This window comes from Chrysemys picta, chromosome 1 (assembly GCF_011386835.1).
Source record: "Chrysemys picta bellii isolate R12L10 chromosome 1, ASM1138683v2, whole genome shotgun sequence".
NCBI classification, from domain to species: Eukaryota; Metazoa; Chordata; order Testudines; family Emydidae; genus Chrysemys; species Chrysemys picta.
In genome coordinates this window covers 113,756,174-113,774,581 of record NC_088791.1, presented here as the reverse complement: position 1 = coordinate 113,774,581, position 18,408 = coordinate 113,756,174, and the positions used below count along the sequence as shown (strand labels likewise).

General features: G+C 42.6%; 1 protein-coding gene across 1 annotated transcript; it reads right to left on the bottom strand.

The window, feature by feature from the left end:
• Window positions 1-1,384: 1,384 nt before the first annotated feature.
• Window positions 1,385-14,873, bottom strand: LOC101940797 (aldo-keto reductase family 1 member B1-like). The gene is made up of 10 exons (XM_005288037.2): window positions 14,808-14,873; window positions 10,604-10,771; window positions 9,758-9,874; window positions 8,900-8,977; window positions 8,054-8,176; window positions 6,140-6,246; window positions 5,228-5,309; window positions 4,666-4,749; window positions 2,713-2,795; window positions 1,385-1,714 (listed from the first exon to the last, which is right to left on the bottom strand). The coding sequence occupies exons 1-10, from the start codon at window positions 14,871-14,873 to the stop codon at window positions 1,675-1,677; spliced, it is 948 nt and encodes a 315-aa protein (XP_005288094.2). The 3' UTR covers window positions 1,385-1,674.
• Between the last annotated feature and the right edge of the window lie 3,535 nt (window positions 14,874-18,408).

Here is an 18,408-nt window from a genome sequence, read left to right as displayed (position 1 = left end):
GAAGCAACTTTTTAATTACAGCTGTGATGTCATGTTTCAAAACTTCCTATTTTTCTAATAAAGGGTACAGGACCTAGAATCTCCAGGGGTCATGTCGCAGTTGTGTGCTACTGCAACATAACCATTCTGCTTGAAATGGCTTGTTTTGTCTCTCAGGCCAGTGCTTTCTATTCACTTGGGATGGAATGCAATTAGATGATAACTTCACATTTGTAGACCACCACCTGCACAAGTATCTTACAAAATACAAACAGCCTCCTGCACAGGTCACTATTTTTTGCTTTTTACAGATAAGGAAATTGCAGTGCAGAAAGTCACCTGGTGGGGGTCTGTAGTGAGTCGGTGTGGCTCCCCTCCTGCCCAGAAGAGGGAGCCCACGTGCAGGCACCAGAGTGGGTGGAGCCACCGCCGCCTGTCCTCGCCCCCTGGAAGTTAAGGGGCGGGACAGGAAGTATAAAGGCCAACTGCCAGAGCTCAGTGAGCATCCAGCCACCACAGGGAGCAGACGTGCGGCCGGGAGCTCCCGACCAGGAGACCTCCGAGGCCTGGGCCCTAACTGGCCGGAGCTACCCCGGGCACGCTACGAGGAGGAGCCGCCGGAGCCCATCTGCTCCCGTCACTGGGAGGATCCCTGAGGGCGAGACTGTACCAGAACCCCTCCGCCCCTGCTGCTACCCAGAGGAGCTGCCCGAGTGCTGTTGGCCGGATTTCCCGGCAGAGCTACCGGACCTGCCACCAAGCCCTGGCCGAGAGGATGGACTGGCCCGAGCCCGGTGCGACGAACGAGGTAGGCTCTGAGGGGGATCATGGAAGTAGCCCGGGGGTAGCCGACCCCGGTCCGGCTGCAAACGAATGTGAGCCAATGTCAGTGTGTTGCGGTCTGGATGCCCCACTGACCAGCAGCAGCAGTAACCGCTGCTAGGGCCCCAGGCTGGAACGCAGTGGAGTGGGTGGGCCTGCGTTCCCCCCTGCCACCCCCCGCTCAAGGGTGGCAGACTTCCCCCTCCCCCAACGCTTGGCTACATAAGCCTAGGCGTACCCTACCTATGTGCTTGTTCGCTCAGCCCCTGCAAACAAGGGCCTGAGCTCTAACTGTGTTTGCCCCGCCTGATCCTGATACCGCTACAATAAATATTGTTTACTTTAATTGCTAGAAACTTGTTCACAAGGCCTGTAGGTCAAGGATTATTAAAACTTGTTTACCTGTCTCATTACTAACAGCCTGTGGAATAAATTTTACTAAAGGTGAAAACATGCATTTATATTGTAAAAATAAGTATCAGAGGGGTAGCCGTGTTAGTCTGAATCTGTAAAAAGCAACAGAGGGTCCTGTGGCACCTTTAAGACTATGCTCCCAATACTTCTGTTAGTCTTAAAGGTGCCACAGGACCCTCTGTTGCTTATTGTAAAAAAAATCTCAAACAGCTAAAGGACTACAGTAGTAATAGTAGATGTAAGGGCAGCAAATTGGACTGTCTTCAGGCTTTGTTCTTCAAGCTTCTTGTAGAATCTTCTCTGCCAGCAGGCAGTACATAATACATTTACACTGGTGATTAAATGATGCCATAATTGTATAGTGCATGTGAACATGCTCATCAGTTCAGCTAACCAGACTAAAGGATCAGCAGAATCCAATCATTCTAAGCCCTGAAGAATGTCAAGACAATGCCAGGTTTAATCTTCTCTGAAAGGATAGTCCTTGTGATTTGTGCACCTAGAGAAAGAGAAAGTTATTCTAAAGTCCTTACAGTGTACACTACAAGGATCAGCACTGATGCAGTCTCAAGGTTAAAGAGAGGAGTTTGAAATGTGCATAATCTCTAATTATAGTGGACATTTAAAGTGTTTATCCAGCCTCCCTCACTGGCCTAACTAATACAGGATAACTCATGTTAACTCTCTGCTTTTTGTAATCAATAGAGGATTTGGGTATTCTGCAATTTAAATAGGCAGGCTTGAACTCCTGTCATTCAAAAGGTAGTTTTCCCCTGTAGATTTGTAACTGTTTAGATTTTACATTATGATCTTGATGTCAGAAGGAATATACTGTACTTTACATTTATTTAGCACACCTTAACCAAGGCTACCAAATTTCGTTGCAATATTAAGCCACACATTTGTGAGGTACAGTATGTCCGTAGTAGTCACTTCACAGATTGTTACATTGGGAAAAGAGAATAAATTGCAGAGCTAGGAATAGATCTGAAATGTCAGGATCCAACCACTCTACAATACAGACACTACATTAATAATCTCTGTATAGGTAATACATGACCTCTCTTTTCTAGATTTACTAACTTACAAGGATTAGATAATTTAGTAGAACATTAATTTCTGAATTGTAATTTTACACTGAACATATTTTAGTCAGATGAGTAGCAAAAAATCGAGAAATCTGAAACCTATCTATTTTGGAGCTGTAAGTCTATTTTAATTTGCTAACACATGTTTAGCTCATAGTAGCTTGACATCTACATATTAAAAGCTATTTTAACATGATAAATCCTGTATAAATCACAATTCTGCAAAGGGGTACAAGCTGACTAGTATTCTAGTGAATGCTAGCATGGGATTTCAGTGGCTTTGAATATGACATTTTGTTAGAGGTCCATTGTTCAGTTTCCTACTCACCATTTAAAAAATGAGGATATAAATGTTCTACAATAAATGTGAATTTGCCATGCAGTCTGCTAGATGAGAAGAGACACTCACATGTTTATGGAACAGATTCTACATCTCCTCTTAAAGCTGAGGATGGTTTCCATCTCCTCTTTAGTTAATTCAAAGTCAAACACCTTAAAAGGAGAGCAAGAGAGGCAAACACACAAAATAAGATGTACAAGAGGTACATTTAAGTGGCTTCCAGGTCAGGATACTGCAGAGATGAGGAGGAATGCATTCTAGTTATTTAGGTGACAGAAGGAACACAACTTCACGAGCAAATGTTACAATGAATGCCCACATCTCTGAGTGGGTAATAAAATATGTGGACCAAAATTTCAAATGTGGGGTACCTAAAGCCAGGCCTATAAATTAAATGGCCTGATTTTCACAGTTGCAACTCCTAATTTAGTCAAAGGGACCTGTAATGGCTCTGCAAGTGCTCAGCACCTGAGTATCAGGTCACTTAATTTATATGCTTAATTATTGGTGCCATGTTTCCAGGGGCGGCTCTAGCTTTTCTGCCGCCCCAAGCACGGCAGGCAGACGGCCTTCGGCGGCTTGCCTGTGGGAGGTCCCCGGTCCCGCAGATTCGTCAGCTTGCCTGTGGGAGGTCCCCCGTCCCGCAGATTCGTCAGCTTGCCTGTGGGAGGTCCCCCGTCCCGCAGATTCGTCAGCTTGCCTGCGGGAGGTCCTCCGGTCCTGCGGCTTCAGCGTACCCACCACCGAATTACCGCCGAAGCCGCAGGACTGGCAGACCTCCCACAGGCATGCCGCCGAAGGCTGCCTGACTGCTGCCCTCACAGGGACTGGTAGGGCGCCCCCCCAGCTTGCCACCCCAGACACGTGCTTGGAGCGTTGGTGCCTGGAGCCACCGCTGCATGTTCCAAATTTTGGCCTTGAATTATGAATACTACTCTACAATACAATATAGCATGATTCTACCAGCTGGGTTCTTGTATTATAATTTAGGATGTCACTAGCCACTCAACTCACCGACAAGATCAATTTTTTTTTTTTTTTTTTTGCTGAAAGAGATAGTTCAGTTAGACTTTCAAATGTTTACAAATGAGGGATAATTCAGAGGAAGGAAACATATGTTTGCATGGCCTGATCCTCCAAACCATTACTCAAGCCATCTCTCATGTATTCAGTAGGATATTTACTTTAGTATAAGTATGCAGGGTTTGGCTCTTCATTAGGGGTAACCACAGTGTAGCCTGTGTGAGTACTTAAGAATTGTTGTAGGTATGAGTGACTGACTTAGCTTCAGATCTGTGGGTGTTACCTCAAAGAGGTGATGGTGTCAATGAGAATTCTATTTACTCTATTTTAATTGTCTCCAAATTCTTAGTTGTTATACAGTTATTGGAGCCTAGAAGAATCAACTGAGTATGGGAAATCATGTACATTAAACAAAGGGATTCGGGTGTTTTGGAATGGTCTAGCATTGAACTGACATGATGATGGAGAGAGAGAGAGACCATATTTTGAAAGAAAGTAGTATACGTAAACAGGCAATTCACTAATAGAATTTTAAATCAAACTGTTAGGTCACCTCTTCCAGAGGGAGGATTTGGTTTCACATTTATTTATTTGCTGGTTGTTCTGATGAAGTAAGCTAAGTGGTCACCATTTTAAAAAAAAACTTCAGCATTTACCATGTTATCATATAGTCATATCTGAGAGACCCCAGTTATTTCTCATTCTAAGTACACCTCTACCCCGATATAACGCTGTCCTTGGGAGCCAAAAAATCTTACCGCGTTATAGGTGAAACCGTGTTATATCGAGCTTGCTTTGATCTGCCGGAGCATGCACCCCACCCCTCTCCACCTCCCCCGGAGTGCTGTTTTACTGCGTTATATCCAAATTCGTGTTATATCAGGTTGCGTTATATCGGGGTAGAGGTGTATAAGGGAAAACTATGATATTGGTAAGGTAAAGCAGGTTTCCTGTATAAACTTGCAATGGGACCTATAAGTATCTTATTTGCAACATTACCTTAAAATTCTCCTCAATACGATGTGGAGTGACAGACTTGGGAATTACACTCACATTTCTTTGGATGTGGAACCGGATCAGAACCTACAGCAACAAATCAGAAATGTGGCAAATTCAGAAGACAATGCCATGCCTCCTTTCACATTCCATAGTGAATAAATTCCCTAGCTTGAAGAGTTACCACAGGAGGAAGCAATGTAGCAGAGCCAACCTAATTTTTGCACATACTCATTTATTACTAGTATTCATGAGACCAAGATGGCAACTAGTGACTGCCATTGACTGAAAATTTGAGGTTGACTAATGGTGATGCATATGAATGATGTAGCTAGCCCTTTCAAGCTAATGCCCTCAATTTCATACAGTTTACTGGTCAGTAATCTTTCCCCATCCCTTCTGTAATGCAATCAGATTAAAAACAATATATTTAAAGCATCATACTACAAAGGAAACATAACAGGGGACAGAATTGGGTGCAATTCCTTTGTGAAAGACGTTAGCCAGCACAAGAGGATGACATTTTAGAAAGGGGAAAAAAAAAAGCTGTATAATAAGTCTGTACCTGAGCTGAGGTTTTGCTGTACTTGGCTGCAATTTCCTTTATCTTGGGGTCATCCAAGAGGAAAAAGTCTTCGGACTTGGGCCTACAAAAATAAAAAGTAGACACTTTGATGGAAAAGATAATTGTGTTTTTCCACCATTAAACATCATAGGGTTCATAAGATAATTGGTAATTTAAGAACAAAAGAATTTATGGCATACTTTAATTCACCCCCTCACGCTGCCCCTTTCCCCCCTAAATATCATTCTTCACATTATTTTATCATGAGTAGGCATTTGGGAATAGCCGAGTTTTGCATAGAAGTTAGATATAGCTCATTCCAATATACTCCAATAATAAGATGTTCTATAGTCTAGGATTTAACACTGAGAACATCTTCCCTCTGGCTCCCAAGAGTTTCATCCTTCATGATCAGAGTTTCCCTGGTAGTAAATGGATGGAGAGTGGACGTCTCTGAAATAGTCTAGAGGGTTTTGAAGATTAGAACCAGAGACAAGCTATCTCAAGCTCACCAAATGTTTGTTACAATGAATGCATGAAACTGATGTTTTCATGACAGGTTTTTTATTATGATTTTGTAATCTTTTATTAAGTTGTTAAAGAATGTTAAATAAATTGATCAGAATTCAACTAAGAATTTTCTTCACCAGTTCACAAATCGATTGCTTGTTTTTTTTATTAAAATACATCCATCCAATCAGACTGAGTCACACACATTAATCCATTAATTCAATAAGAGATTAATGGTTTCTATGTAATTGTGCAGATTTAAGAGGAATTTTGAGGTTTTGTAATCTATAATAACTTATCAATTCTTTTCATTTTTTATTTCATCCACCTACGGTAATATGTGAATATTAATGTATTGAACTCAGATCTAAAAAGAAAACAAGATATAGAAAACATTCTTACCAAGGCCAGTTGGGAGCTCCAAGGGGACAGTATGCAGTGACAGCGATCCCTTGGGACTGGCAATACTTAACCAGCTCTTCCTGAGGAAGGTATGGGTGGCTCTCAATCTACAAGCATGAACACTAAGTTTATGCAAAGGCAGACTGTACTACTATTCTTCAGAGTACGGACACTGTGGTGATTTACTGAAGGATATATAATAGCACAAGCTTCTCCATAGAATACATCCCCACTAACCTCCAGAAGATGGCTTCTTTTGGAACTAGTTATATATATATATATATATAGTTCAATAGTTATAACTAGTTCAATATATAGTTGAACCTTAGAGTTACAGACACTTCAGGAATGGAGGCTAGCCATAACTCTGAAATGGTCCATAAATCTGAACAAAACATTACAGACTTCAGTCACGGGGGAGTTGGGGCTCCAGCTGCAGGGTGGGGATAGGAGTCAGGGCATCTGACCCTAGGGGCCACCAGGACTCTTGGCAGGGGGCTCAGGGCTTCTGCCTTATGGAAACATTGGGGCTCAGGGCTTTAGACCTGGAGGGAGCATTGGGGCTTGAAGCTTCAGTCCCGCCTCTCTGTTCCTGGCTTCAGGCTCGCGGGGGGCATCAGGGCTTCAGACCCGCAGCTCCATTCCCAGCTTCAGCCCCACGGGAGTTGCCAGGCATCAGGGCTTTAGCTATCGGGGGGGAAACACTGGGGCTGAAACTGACACTCCCCATGTAGCTAGAGCCCCGATGATCAGGGCTGAAGCTGGGAACGGAGTCACAGGGCTGAAGCCCCAAGCCCCAGTGCTCCCCCCAGTCGAAAGCCCTGAGCCCCAGTGCTCCCGAGGGTCAGAAGTCCCCAGCTGAAGCCATGAGCCCCAGGGCTAAAGCCCTGAGGCAGTACAGTATTTGCTGGTGTTTGGGGTGTTGTTTTTTTTTGGCTCTGCTGCTACCTAATTGATGACTTCTGGTTTCACAGGGTGGCCGGTTGACTGGTAAGTCCATAACTCTGGTGTTCATATCTTTGAGGTTCTACTGTACTTTAAATTATCTAAAGGCACTCCTTCTGCAAGGAATAGTAAAGAACTGACTTGAACGAACTGGATTGGTTTGTACTTTCAGTTTCTTGTGATCTCATTGCTGATTAAGCACAACCTTGTGCTAAGCTTGCTTCCATTCGGTAATATGCCACAGAGTGACTGTGATTGTGGGCAACTAAACGAGCTTTTCATAGGTGGTCACTAATCATGTGTTCTTCATTTTTAATAAGGTTGAAATGTTCGGTTTCCACTTTGACCTTATCACCATGGAACATTTCAATTTTTTGTTTCAGAATGGCTTTTTGTTTCAAAAATGTTTATTTTACATTTTTATATATTTTTTATTTTTATATTATACCAATTACCAGATCAGTTACCAATTAGAATAACAATTACAAATGATCAGTTAGAATAGCAAAGAGTACCAGTTACCAAACCAATTAGAATACCAATTACCAAGCAAATTAACAATTAGAATACTACTTAGCAATTAGAATATCAATTTTAAAAAACAATTACCAATTTATAATAGAAAATATAAAATAAAAACAAAATTAAAAATACATAAAACATCAAAATAGAAACAATGTCTCAATTCACCTGAAACTAATTTTTTTTCCAGAAATTTTATTCTGTGAGCAATTTTGAAATTTCAACTTAGAACAAAAAAAATGTTAAATGTCTGAATTTCCCACGGGATGGAAATTCCAAGTTAAATAACTCTAGTTCTATGTATCATATAAAAACTAATTAACTGGTCCATTCACCAATTACACCCTTCCCAAACATACACAGACACACATGCAAGTCACATCATCTACCTGCAGCATCCTTCAGACAGGTGTTCTGCCAACACTAATGAGTCTGTAAGCAGTCTACCTGGTTATTCACTGGTTTGTATTTTAAATCAGGTTTGTTCAAGAGCCTTTTTATCTGTTCACAGTTAAAGTTGGAGATTCCAATGGATTTTGCCAGTCCTGCATCCACCAGCTCTTCCATAACCTAAGGATACAAGAGAATCAGACATTCTATATAACTAAGGGCTTATCTATACAGGGAAATTGACTGGCATAGCTATTCTCTAATAACTCCCCCTGTGAACACACTATTCCAGAATAAAAGTAATTTTATTCCAGAATAATTAGTCTGCTTACAAAGCAGAATAATAATTCTGGAATAATGTCACTTTTCTTTCAGAGTTATCCCAGAAAAGTTATGCAAGTCAGTTTCCCCATGTAGCCAAACATGGCACAAAGTGTTGGTGGTCTTATTGTTAACTTGCCTATTTTCTTTCACAAAACCAAATGATAAACCAGGTAGTTGGACCTGCCAAATACATCATGTTTTTCAGGTCCCAGAGTCTAGCTGAGAAAGGGAATACACAAAAAATAGCCCACTACATCCTCCTCTTAGGAGGCAGAGACATCTCATTCTCTTTTAAGAACAGTTTTCTTTTTGTGCTTGTTATCATTAGTATCAGTCTGCAGTTTCCTTTTTATTCCTGTAAGTCAACAATAAGACTGGATTCATTCCCCCATCTGACAGAATGGAGAAAAGGACAAGATTCCCAAGTATTCCTTCTAAATCTGGTGACAACTATCTCATTCTCCTCTCTCCTGAAGGCTTGGCATAGCACTGTTGAGCACACACAGTTCCTGTTGCCACCCTCATCCAATAGCATTTCTGACAGAAACAAAGGGAATCTCAACTGATCAGTGAACCCACCTCCCATGTGTCCAGAAAATCTGTGCCACTTGGAATGATCATACCATTCTCATCTGCAGGAAACAGTTCTTCTCCGACCTGTCATTGTAAGACAGATAGTTTAAAGATATCCTCCATGCCGAATTAGTTATCGTTTTTTTTTTTTTAATTTGCAAGTGAGTGAAGATGGATTTATACAGGGTGTCCTGACTTGAGTTTTTGGGGGCAAAAAGAAGGAAAAAAGAATAACCCTTATTAAAGTAATTAGTTTATGAGCAGACTGGCACCATGCCAATCAGTGTGACTTGCAACTCAAGCAGAGGAAGGACAGAAGCTTATCAGTGCTTCTGTCAGTTTGTAGGAGCTCTATGGAGGTTGACAGAACAGTCCCTGCAGTAGGGAGCTGAGGACTTAGCTATCATCCCAAGTAAAGACAGAGACAGATAAGAATTCAGTACATAGACATCATCAGACAGAAATATTGTAGAATATTGTAGACAGCCAAATGACTAGATATTATGAGCCAAGAGACCTGCATTTGATTTGTATCAATTACCCTCTAATCCAGAAGCGCTGGAAATGCTGTAGAAGCAAAAAAGAAAGAAAATAAGAATGACAAAAAGGCTACATTACAGTGCCACAGCGGCATAGCTGCGGCATAGACGTACAATAAGAATGACCTTGCGAGATAGCTACTGCCTTACCAGTCAAGGGCAGCACTACTTTCCAGAGGATACTGGGAGTGGCACCAATACACTTTGAAGAAAGTCTAGTCTTCCTTGCCTGGTTAGAAGATAACTATGGCATGACTGCTAAGAAGAGGAAATTGCCTCCCTAGGACTCTGACAGAAAGGCTTAGAGGAGTTAAAGTCACAGTACCTTGAATCCCATGGGCCAGTGCATCAGGTAGAGGTCCAGATAATCCAATTTCAGTGCAGCAAGCGTATTCTGGCATGCTCCCTTCACCAGGGATTTCTCATGAAATGTGCACCACAGCTAGAGAGAGAAAACTAAGCATGACAGTTGACTTTAAATGACAGTATGAAATATCCGCAGCAGGACAGGGGCATGTCACACCTACCAGAGGCAGGTCTGGGAATATTATGCCTTTCATCTACAAGGGAGGTGGAGTTGATGGGTATTTTCTTGCAGTTAATTTTGTTACTGGCAGTACAGTTGACTAAATTAGGATTCTGCCAGATTAAGATATAGTGAAATGTCACCAGTTAAGACAGCAATTAAAGAAAATAATGCAAAAAGCAAGATTGGTGAAGACCCACTCACAAGTTTTCCAGTAGGTAGAAAACTATTTCTTTTTCTTACCCTTGTTGCTGCCGGGGAGAAAACCTAACATAATACTAATAAATTAATAAATTCAATCCTGCAGCAGGAATGAGCAAGAATACTGTAGCCATGCTTTCTTCCTCGGAGTCACTGAAAGCAGAGGCTGAGTTCTATTGCTGGCAAAAGAGGAGTACACAGAAAAGTGCATTCTAATCAGCCATGGATTTTTAAGAGTTTCTTTTTTCCTTCCCTCCATCCCCTTTACTTGACTACTGGAATAAAGAAAACAAAATTAATAAAGTGGATACAGTATTAAGGGGTTAATTTGCTGACTAGCTTTACTCCACGGAGCCTGCCCTTCGCATTATGTGATCTTTGTCTCTTTTCCTGCCAGCCATCAACCTGACCCCATACTTAGACTCAGGTAAATCAAAGCTGTACCTTACTGACGACAAAGAGGTCCTCCCGTGTCACAACCCCCTCCTCAATTTTCTCTTGGATCGCATCCCCTATTTCATTTTCATTCTGGTACACATAGGCACAGTCGAACTGGCGGTATCCAACATCAATGGCAAACTTCACGGCCTCTCTCACTTTCCCAATTGGGGACTGAAATGAAAAGAGAAAGCCAGAAATTTAAATATCTGAAAAATATTTCCAGCTTTCCAGTGTGATAATGGTTCATCCTTTCCTAAAATCAGGTAGTATTTGAGTGATCCTGGTTTGATTCCCATTTTCACTGAGGTTTATGGAACAAAACAACCAGTGACAACCTTGAGTCTTAAGCCACCTGTGACTGGCACTCACAGACTATGATAATAGGCACCCAAGTAATACCATAGACAGGTAGGACAAGATAGATACAAGACTGTACTATGCCATATGCATCTATTTAGGGTGAAATCTGCCCCGATGGCCAATCATGTAGATCAAGAGGGTGGGCAAGAAAGGGGCAAATCTCAAGGAATGGGAGTCAAAGTAAGATATGGTAATCATATTGCTCAACATTTGCTTTGAAAACACAATAACAGACTCCAAGATCTGTACGTGGAAACTTTTTGCAAGAATTCCCTACAATGTAAGTACATGTTCCTGGAGACATCAGATTGAGAGCATGGAGGAAGGAAAACGTGATACAAGAATTCTCCAGTCCTCCCTGGCTGAAAGTTACTGGCCATGAACTGTCTCATTAGGAGTGCCCTCCAGGGGATTCTCCACATCCCTGTTGGAAACCTTCATTCACCTGCTTAACATTTCCTTTGCAGCCACAGTCATTCTGAGAGTGAGAAATTGACAGGATAATCTTTGAAGAGCTCTGCTAAACTGACCATAGGAATCAATGTTGAGTTACTTGGAATCAACACCTGGAATTAAGTTATAATTTGCCAAGAGAGAAAAAGAGGAGAAACCAAGTTTAAGGTGGGGTATTGGGAAACACAAGGAAAGACAAAATCACTGGAAATCCTCTTGACTCCTGGAAATAAACAAGCCTGCTATTGAGGAGATGGGACAGGAGGCATATGTTGATACAATGCAAAACATTATAGAAAGTGCCACTCTCTGGATAAGGCACATAGTTTAGGATTCATTATCAATATGAACCACATAACTTTCTTGGCTGGAAAAGAACACTGAAAATTTGTTTGACAACCTTATACCAAGTCAAGTGGAAAGAGGAGAGGCATCTCAAGTAAGAACTTGCAGCAAAAACAAAACTACACATTCCTACATTTAATGCATTATAAGATAAACAATATAATCACTGATCACCTTTTTTTAAGCCCATAGTTCTGAGTCCTGCTGATCAAAGGCTGCTTGGTTGGGGTGCTGGGTGATGTTGGTGGCCTTTGACATACAAGAGGTCAGACTAGAAGATCTGGTGGTACCCTGGCCTTAAATTCTATTACTCTAAAAATAACACCTCTACCTGGCTTCTTGCCTGGGGTAAAAAACAAGCAGGAACTGGTTATCCCTTCTGGTGAATGTCTACTTTTTGTATAACTCTTGCAGTCTGAATTCATCTCATTTCTTGTATAAGATTCAATAACTGCAGTTCCTTCAGCAGCGTGGGAAAGCTAGCTGGTGTATGTAAAAGTGGCAGCATTCCAGGATGTACCAGTCTCTTTGTGGCCCCCTGCTGGAGGCCCCTCAATTCTACCATCACCCCATTCCAGGAAGGAGCAGCAAAGGTGGGTCCCCCAGAGCTGCCTAGAGAGGCTGCCTAGAAGCAGCCAATCAAAGCCCAGCAATCTCAGATAAAAGGAGCTGCAGTGGCTGAATAGGTCAGTTCATGGCTGGGGCCAGAGGGAATTCTGGCCCAAGGGAGCCTGATGGGCTGTATTTGCCAAATCTGGGGGTGAGAGGACCTGTGAGCTCTAGCCCTAAGGTAATGGATGGCTGGGAAGAGGCCCAGGGAATTAATTGAAGGAATTAAAGGAGGTGGGGTATGTGGCTGCTGTTTATAGGGACCTTGGGTTTGGACCTGGAGTAGTGGGTGGGCCCAGGTGCTGCCAGTGGCAAAGTGGCCTAAGCCCTAGTGAAGGGCTGGATTAAAAAGGGCCTGGAGACATGGCTGAAGACTCTGGTGAGGGTTAACAGTGTTGAACTCTGCTACTCTGGAGGGAGTTCATCCAGTTGACTGTGGTACTTGGCCAGAGAGCTGAGCCACTGAAGACCTGCCTAGCAAGGTTGGCAATCTACAGAGGGTGCCAGGAGCAGCAGGAAAAAGAGACTGAAGCGCCACACACCCAGCTGACAGGAGGCAGTCAGGAGGTGAGTGCTCCTGTCCCAGTCAGTTGCTATGCAATGGGATTCTCAAACTGGATTCCTCAGGGGGTTGTGAAGTTATTACATGGGGGGCATGAGCTGTCAACCTCCACCCCAAACCCTGCTTTGCCTCCAGCATTTATAATGGTGTTAAATATATTAAAGTGTTTAATTTATAGGGGGGGGGGAATCACACTCAGAGGCTTGCTATGTGAAAGGGGTCACCAGCATGAAAGTTTGAGAACCACTGCTATACGATATGCTGTATAGTATCTAGGAGCCGCTGTACTAAAGTACAGTGTGAAAGCTCTGTGTAGAAGACAAAGCTTTTTGTGAAGAAACAAAACACGTGATCTTTCCCATTGTGTTGGCTGGTGGCGCAGGGAGAGAGACAGGTTTGGCAATTTGTTCCCTGGTTACACAACTCTGCAATATGAGAGATTCAGAAAATAATCCCTTGTATTATATTCCATTGTATTTACTGAATAGCATTTCAATTTGAGTACAGTGTGACTGTGTAAAGAAAGATCCTGTTGTAATGCAGATACAGTTGAGGATACTGTGGGAACATTAATACTGAATAGTCTTGACAAAATAACCCTAGTGATTTTTTGTGGAAACAAACATTGAATTTTTATTGCATCTAGATATGTTTTTTGCAGGTGCCAGGGGCTTCTTACATCCCAAAATCTTTCCTGTCAGCCTGATGCACTTATCAGGTTCATTCAAAGATTTCACAAATCATCACTGATAACTCATATTGCAAGCATGGGATTGTAACATGAGTTCAGGGGCCTCATCCTGAGAAGTACTGGGCATGCACAATTAGCATTGGAGTCAATGGGAGCTGAAGGCACTTAGCACCTTTTGTGATTAGACCCACATAGAGGATGACAACTGGAAAGTATAAACATAAGTAAACCCTATTGACACACAAATACATGGAGAATCAGCAGTGCCTGAGAGGAAATATAGAACGAATGTCACCTTTTACAGAGCTTTAATAAAACACGTGGCTGAACACCTTTCATCTTTTAATGTTGCAGATTTTGGGGACACTTGTCCATTTTGCCTACTTCTTGGAAATTAATTTAAATAGGCTCTAAAAACCTTCTCCTGCACCCAAAATCAGCAATGTGAGATCCTCAGGCCAGGAACTTGCACTACCTATTTATCTGGAAAGTACCATGCATAACCGGGGGGGGAAAGCTGGTACAAATTACTGGGGCCCAGCGGTCTGGAAGGGGGCCAGGGCCGGGCTTCCCTGGTTTCCCCCCCTCTCGTTGGCCCTGTTTAGCCAGTCCGCCCTTGCTGGGGGGCCTGAAAAAATTCCAGGCCTGGCTTCCCCCCCTCCCTTCGTCGGCCCTGTTTAGCCGGTCCGCCCTGGCTGGGGGGCCCGAAAAAAGTTTTTCACCGGGGCCCGAACTCGCTCTCGGCGGCCCTGTGCATAACTATGGTGCTTTATAAATAAAGCAACATCCAAGTAGTTAGTACAAAGTTCCATTTGTAAATCCACTTTGATTTTTAATCACAGTAGATGATAGAATGAATTTAAGTAACAGATGAGCATTGAGTATAAGAAAATATCACATTAAGCAGTTTTCAGGGACATCAGCCTTTACATCAAAAGGCAAATCTCCACATAAACACCACCCATTCACTCTCAAATGATTTGACAAGTGCTTAAAGCTGTATCTGAACAGTCACACCTGCAGAATTTCAAGAGACCATAAGCTCCCAGGTAGGAGTTGCACTCTCTTGGAGAGACAGCTGCAACAGGCTTGATGACCCGTAGCAGTTTCATAATGTCATAAAGGTTACAAACTAGATTTGCTATAAGCATATGTACAGAACTGGAGTAGTTGGGTCTCATCATTACCTGCCAGGTTCCTAGTCCCAGGATAGGCATCTTTGCTTTTGTGCTCAGTTCCACGTAGGTTATCATGGCTTGTCTGTTCTAATCCCCTTTGGAATAGGTCACTGTAAAAGAATGGGCAGTACCCTGGCAAAAGCCTTAAAGAGGTTCTTGCTCCACCTGCTTTCTGGTGATTGGCTACAGATAGGAGTAGGAAGGGAGAATGAAGGGGAGAAACCACAGAAGGTGGAGGTTTCGCTTTGTCCTTCTACAGGGCTTTGTAATTCTCCAAAGAGGAAGAATTACAGTCTGCAAGTCTGCAGTAGGCTTTGTATGTGTCCTTGTATGATTTGAATTCTTTGAGGATGTTAATAAGCAAGTGGGCAAAGGTGATCCAGTGGATATAGTGTATTTGACTTGCAGAAAGCCTTTGACAAGGTCCCTCATCAAAGTAAGCTATCACAGGATAAGAGGGAAGGTCTTGTCATGGATCAGTAACTGATTAATAGGAAACAAAGGGTAGCAATAAATGGTCCATTTTCACAATGGAGAGAGGTAAATAGCAGGGTCCCCCAAGAATCAGTAGTAGGACCACTGTTGTTCAACATATTCATAAATGATCTGGAGAAAGGGATAAACAGTGATGTGGGGAAGTTGCAAATGCTACAAAATTGCTCAAGATAGTGAAGTCCAAAGCTGACTGTGAACAGTTATAAAGGGGTCTCACAAAAGTGGGTAATTGAGCAACAAAATGGCAGATGGATTTCAATGTTGATAAATGCAAAGTAATGCACAATGGAAAACATAATCCCAAGTCTACATGCAAAATTATGAGGTCTAAAATAGCTCATACTACTCAAGAAAGATTTGGGAGTTGTTGTGGATAAATTATTTGAAAACATCTGCTCACTGTGCAGTGGCAGTCAAAGAACATAATTTTAGGAACCATTAGGCAAGGGATAGATAAGATTGGAACTATCATAATGCCACTGTATAAATCCATGGTATGCCCACACCTTAAATACTGCATGCAGTTCTGGTCTTCTCGTCTCAAAAAAATGTATATTAGAATTGGGGGGGAAAAGTAGAAAGAATGGAAACAAAAATGATTAGGGGTATGGAACAGCTACCCTGTGAGAAGAGGTTAAGAAGACTGGGACTGTTCATTTTAAGAAAAGAGAAGACTAAGAAGGGGAATATCATGAATTCCCCCTCTTAGTTTACCCTTTCACAACACAAGAATGAGGGGGTCACCTAATGAAATTTATAGGCACCAGGTTTAAAACAAAGCAGAGGAAGTACTACACACAACGCACACACAACACAGAGTCAACCTGTGGAACTCACTGCCAGGGGATTTTATGAAGACTAAAAGTATAACTGGGTTAAAAAAAGAATTAGATAAACTCACTGAGGGGAGGTCCATCAATGGCTATTAGCCAAGACGTGGGATGCAACCCCACGCTTTGGGTATTCCTAAACCTCTGACTCCTGCTAGTTATGACTGGGCAAAGGGGGCTGGCTCATTCAATAATGCCCTGTTCTGTTCATTCCCTCTGAAACATCTGGCATTGGCCACTGTTGGAAGACCAGAATATCAGGCTAGATGGACTACTGGTCAGACCCACTATGGCCTTGCTTATGTTCTTATTAGTTGCACAGAGCTCAAGTCAGAATTTAAAGTTAGAAGGAACCACCAGATCACCTAGTCTGACCACCTGTATAGCAGAGGCCCCAAACACCACCCAGGGATATCTTAGTGGTTTGAGTATTTGCCTACTAAACCCAGGGTTGTGAGTTCAATCCTTGAGGGGACCATTTAGGGATCTGGGGCACACACACACACACAAAAACTTAGGGACAGTACTTGGTCCTGCTAGTGAAGGCAGGGGAATGGACTCAATGACCTTTCAAGGTCCCTTCCAGTTCTATGAGAGAGATATCTCCATATAATAATTAATTTTGGGCATTCAACTCTATTCTAAAACCAATTACCTCAGAAAATCCCTTTTTAAGGCCTATTTGAAGTTCCTAATTTAATTTAACAGTTATGGGTTTTGACTAGACATTCTGTGGAGTCTGTGCTCATTATGAACAAAGTTACCTCAAATTCTTTCTAAAGACTGAGGCTCCAAACTTAATATGGTACCAAAAATTCCTGTGTCACATTGGGCCCTCTGAGGAGTCTGTGCATTTTAATTCCTTTTCTGAAAAAGCTTTACCTCAGAAAAATCTCTTCTGAAGCCTGTTTGAGGCTCCTATTTGAATATGGTGGAAATGCAGCAGGCTTCTCCATTGGGCTCATGGGCAAGAAATGTGCCATCAAACAAAGAAAATGGTCTTGTACAAGAGGCCAGGACTGTCTTTTCAGCAAGGCACTGCACAGCTGCAACTTTGATTCAGAGGAGATTTTGATGAAGAGCCAAGTCCCTCTTAGCCAGTCAGATTGCTTTAGGAATGGAATTTGGAGGGAGCCATCTTCTCTGGCCCTGAAAGGACAGAGGGGGGGTTTCTGAAATTCAGCCTGGGGAAGGAATGGCTTGACTTAGGCCAGGATAAGAATCCTCTCACCTTGACGAGGGGAGATCAGTAAGAAAACCCTATGAAGAGCAGCCCAAAAAGGAAGAGCTACAGGAAGGCTCTGGAGAAGCCAGTTAAGGACCAGAGAGAGCCTCAGTTCACAGGGTCAGAAGGGCAATAACTACAATTGAGAGCCACCAGCCCAGCACATAGCCTTAAAGACTTTAGAATCCCTGATATGGCTCTTCTGCAGGAATATGTGGGGCCACTGGCAGTAGAATTCATCTAGACCCAAAGAGTTCTTGTGATCAGCAGGGTCGCCCAGAGGATTCAGGGGGTCTGGGGCAAAGCAATTTCAGGGGCCCCTTCCATAAATTTTTTTTGCAATACTATATTCTCATGGGGGGCCCCTGTGGGACCCGGGGCAAATTGCCCCACTTGCTCCCACCCACGGGCAGCCCTGGGAAAAACAAACCTTCCGCATCTTGGCACAAACCCAGTTTTGAGAACTTCTTTACAAGGTATCACTGGTTCTCAGCATCAGCTAGTGCTAAAAGGCACTAAAGCTCATTAAAAGGGTTGGACAAATATTTTCCGTCAAAACTTTTTTTGGATCAAAAACTAGGGTTTTTTAAAAAGCAGAAAAAATCATGGACGTCTGCTTTCCTTCAAAATTTGTTGTGGTTTTTTAATTGAAAAGCTGAAATTAGTCTGCCAAAACCTGAACATGGTTTGGGGTTTCAGAAGTGTGTGGCCAAATATTTGCTGCATGCTGTATTTGATTGTTTAAAGAAACAATAAAAAAATTCTGCTTAAAAAAAATCCAAAACTTTTGAACCACCTGAGCTTGTGACCAAATGCCTGAGCCCATCCAGTCAGATTTTTCCAGGTTTCTGATATTCTGCTGGCTTCCTTGACTCGTATCTGTCTCCATAACGTTGGGTTCATTTAGGTTAGAACATAAGAATGTCCATACTGGATCAGACCAAAGGTCCATCCAGCCCAGTATCCTGTCTACTGACAGTGGCCAATGCCAAGTGCCCCAGAGGGAGTGAACCTAACAAGTAATGATCAAGTGATCTCTCTCCTGCCATCCATCTCCACC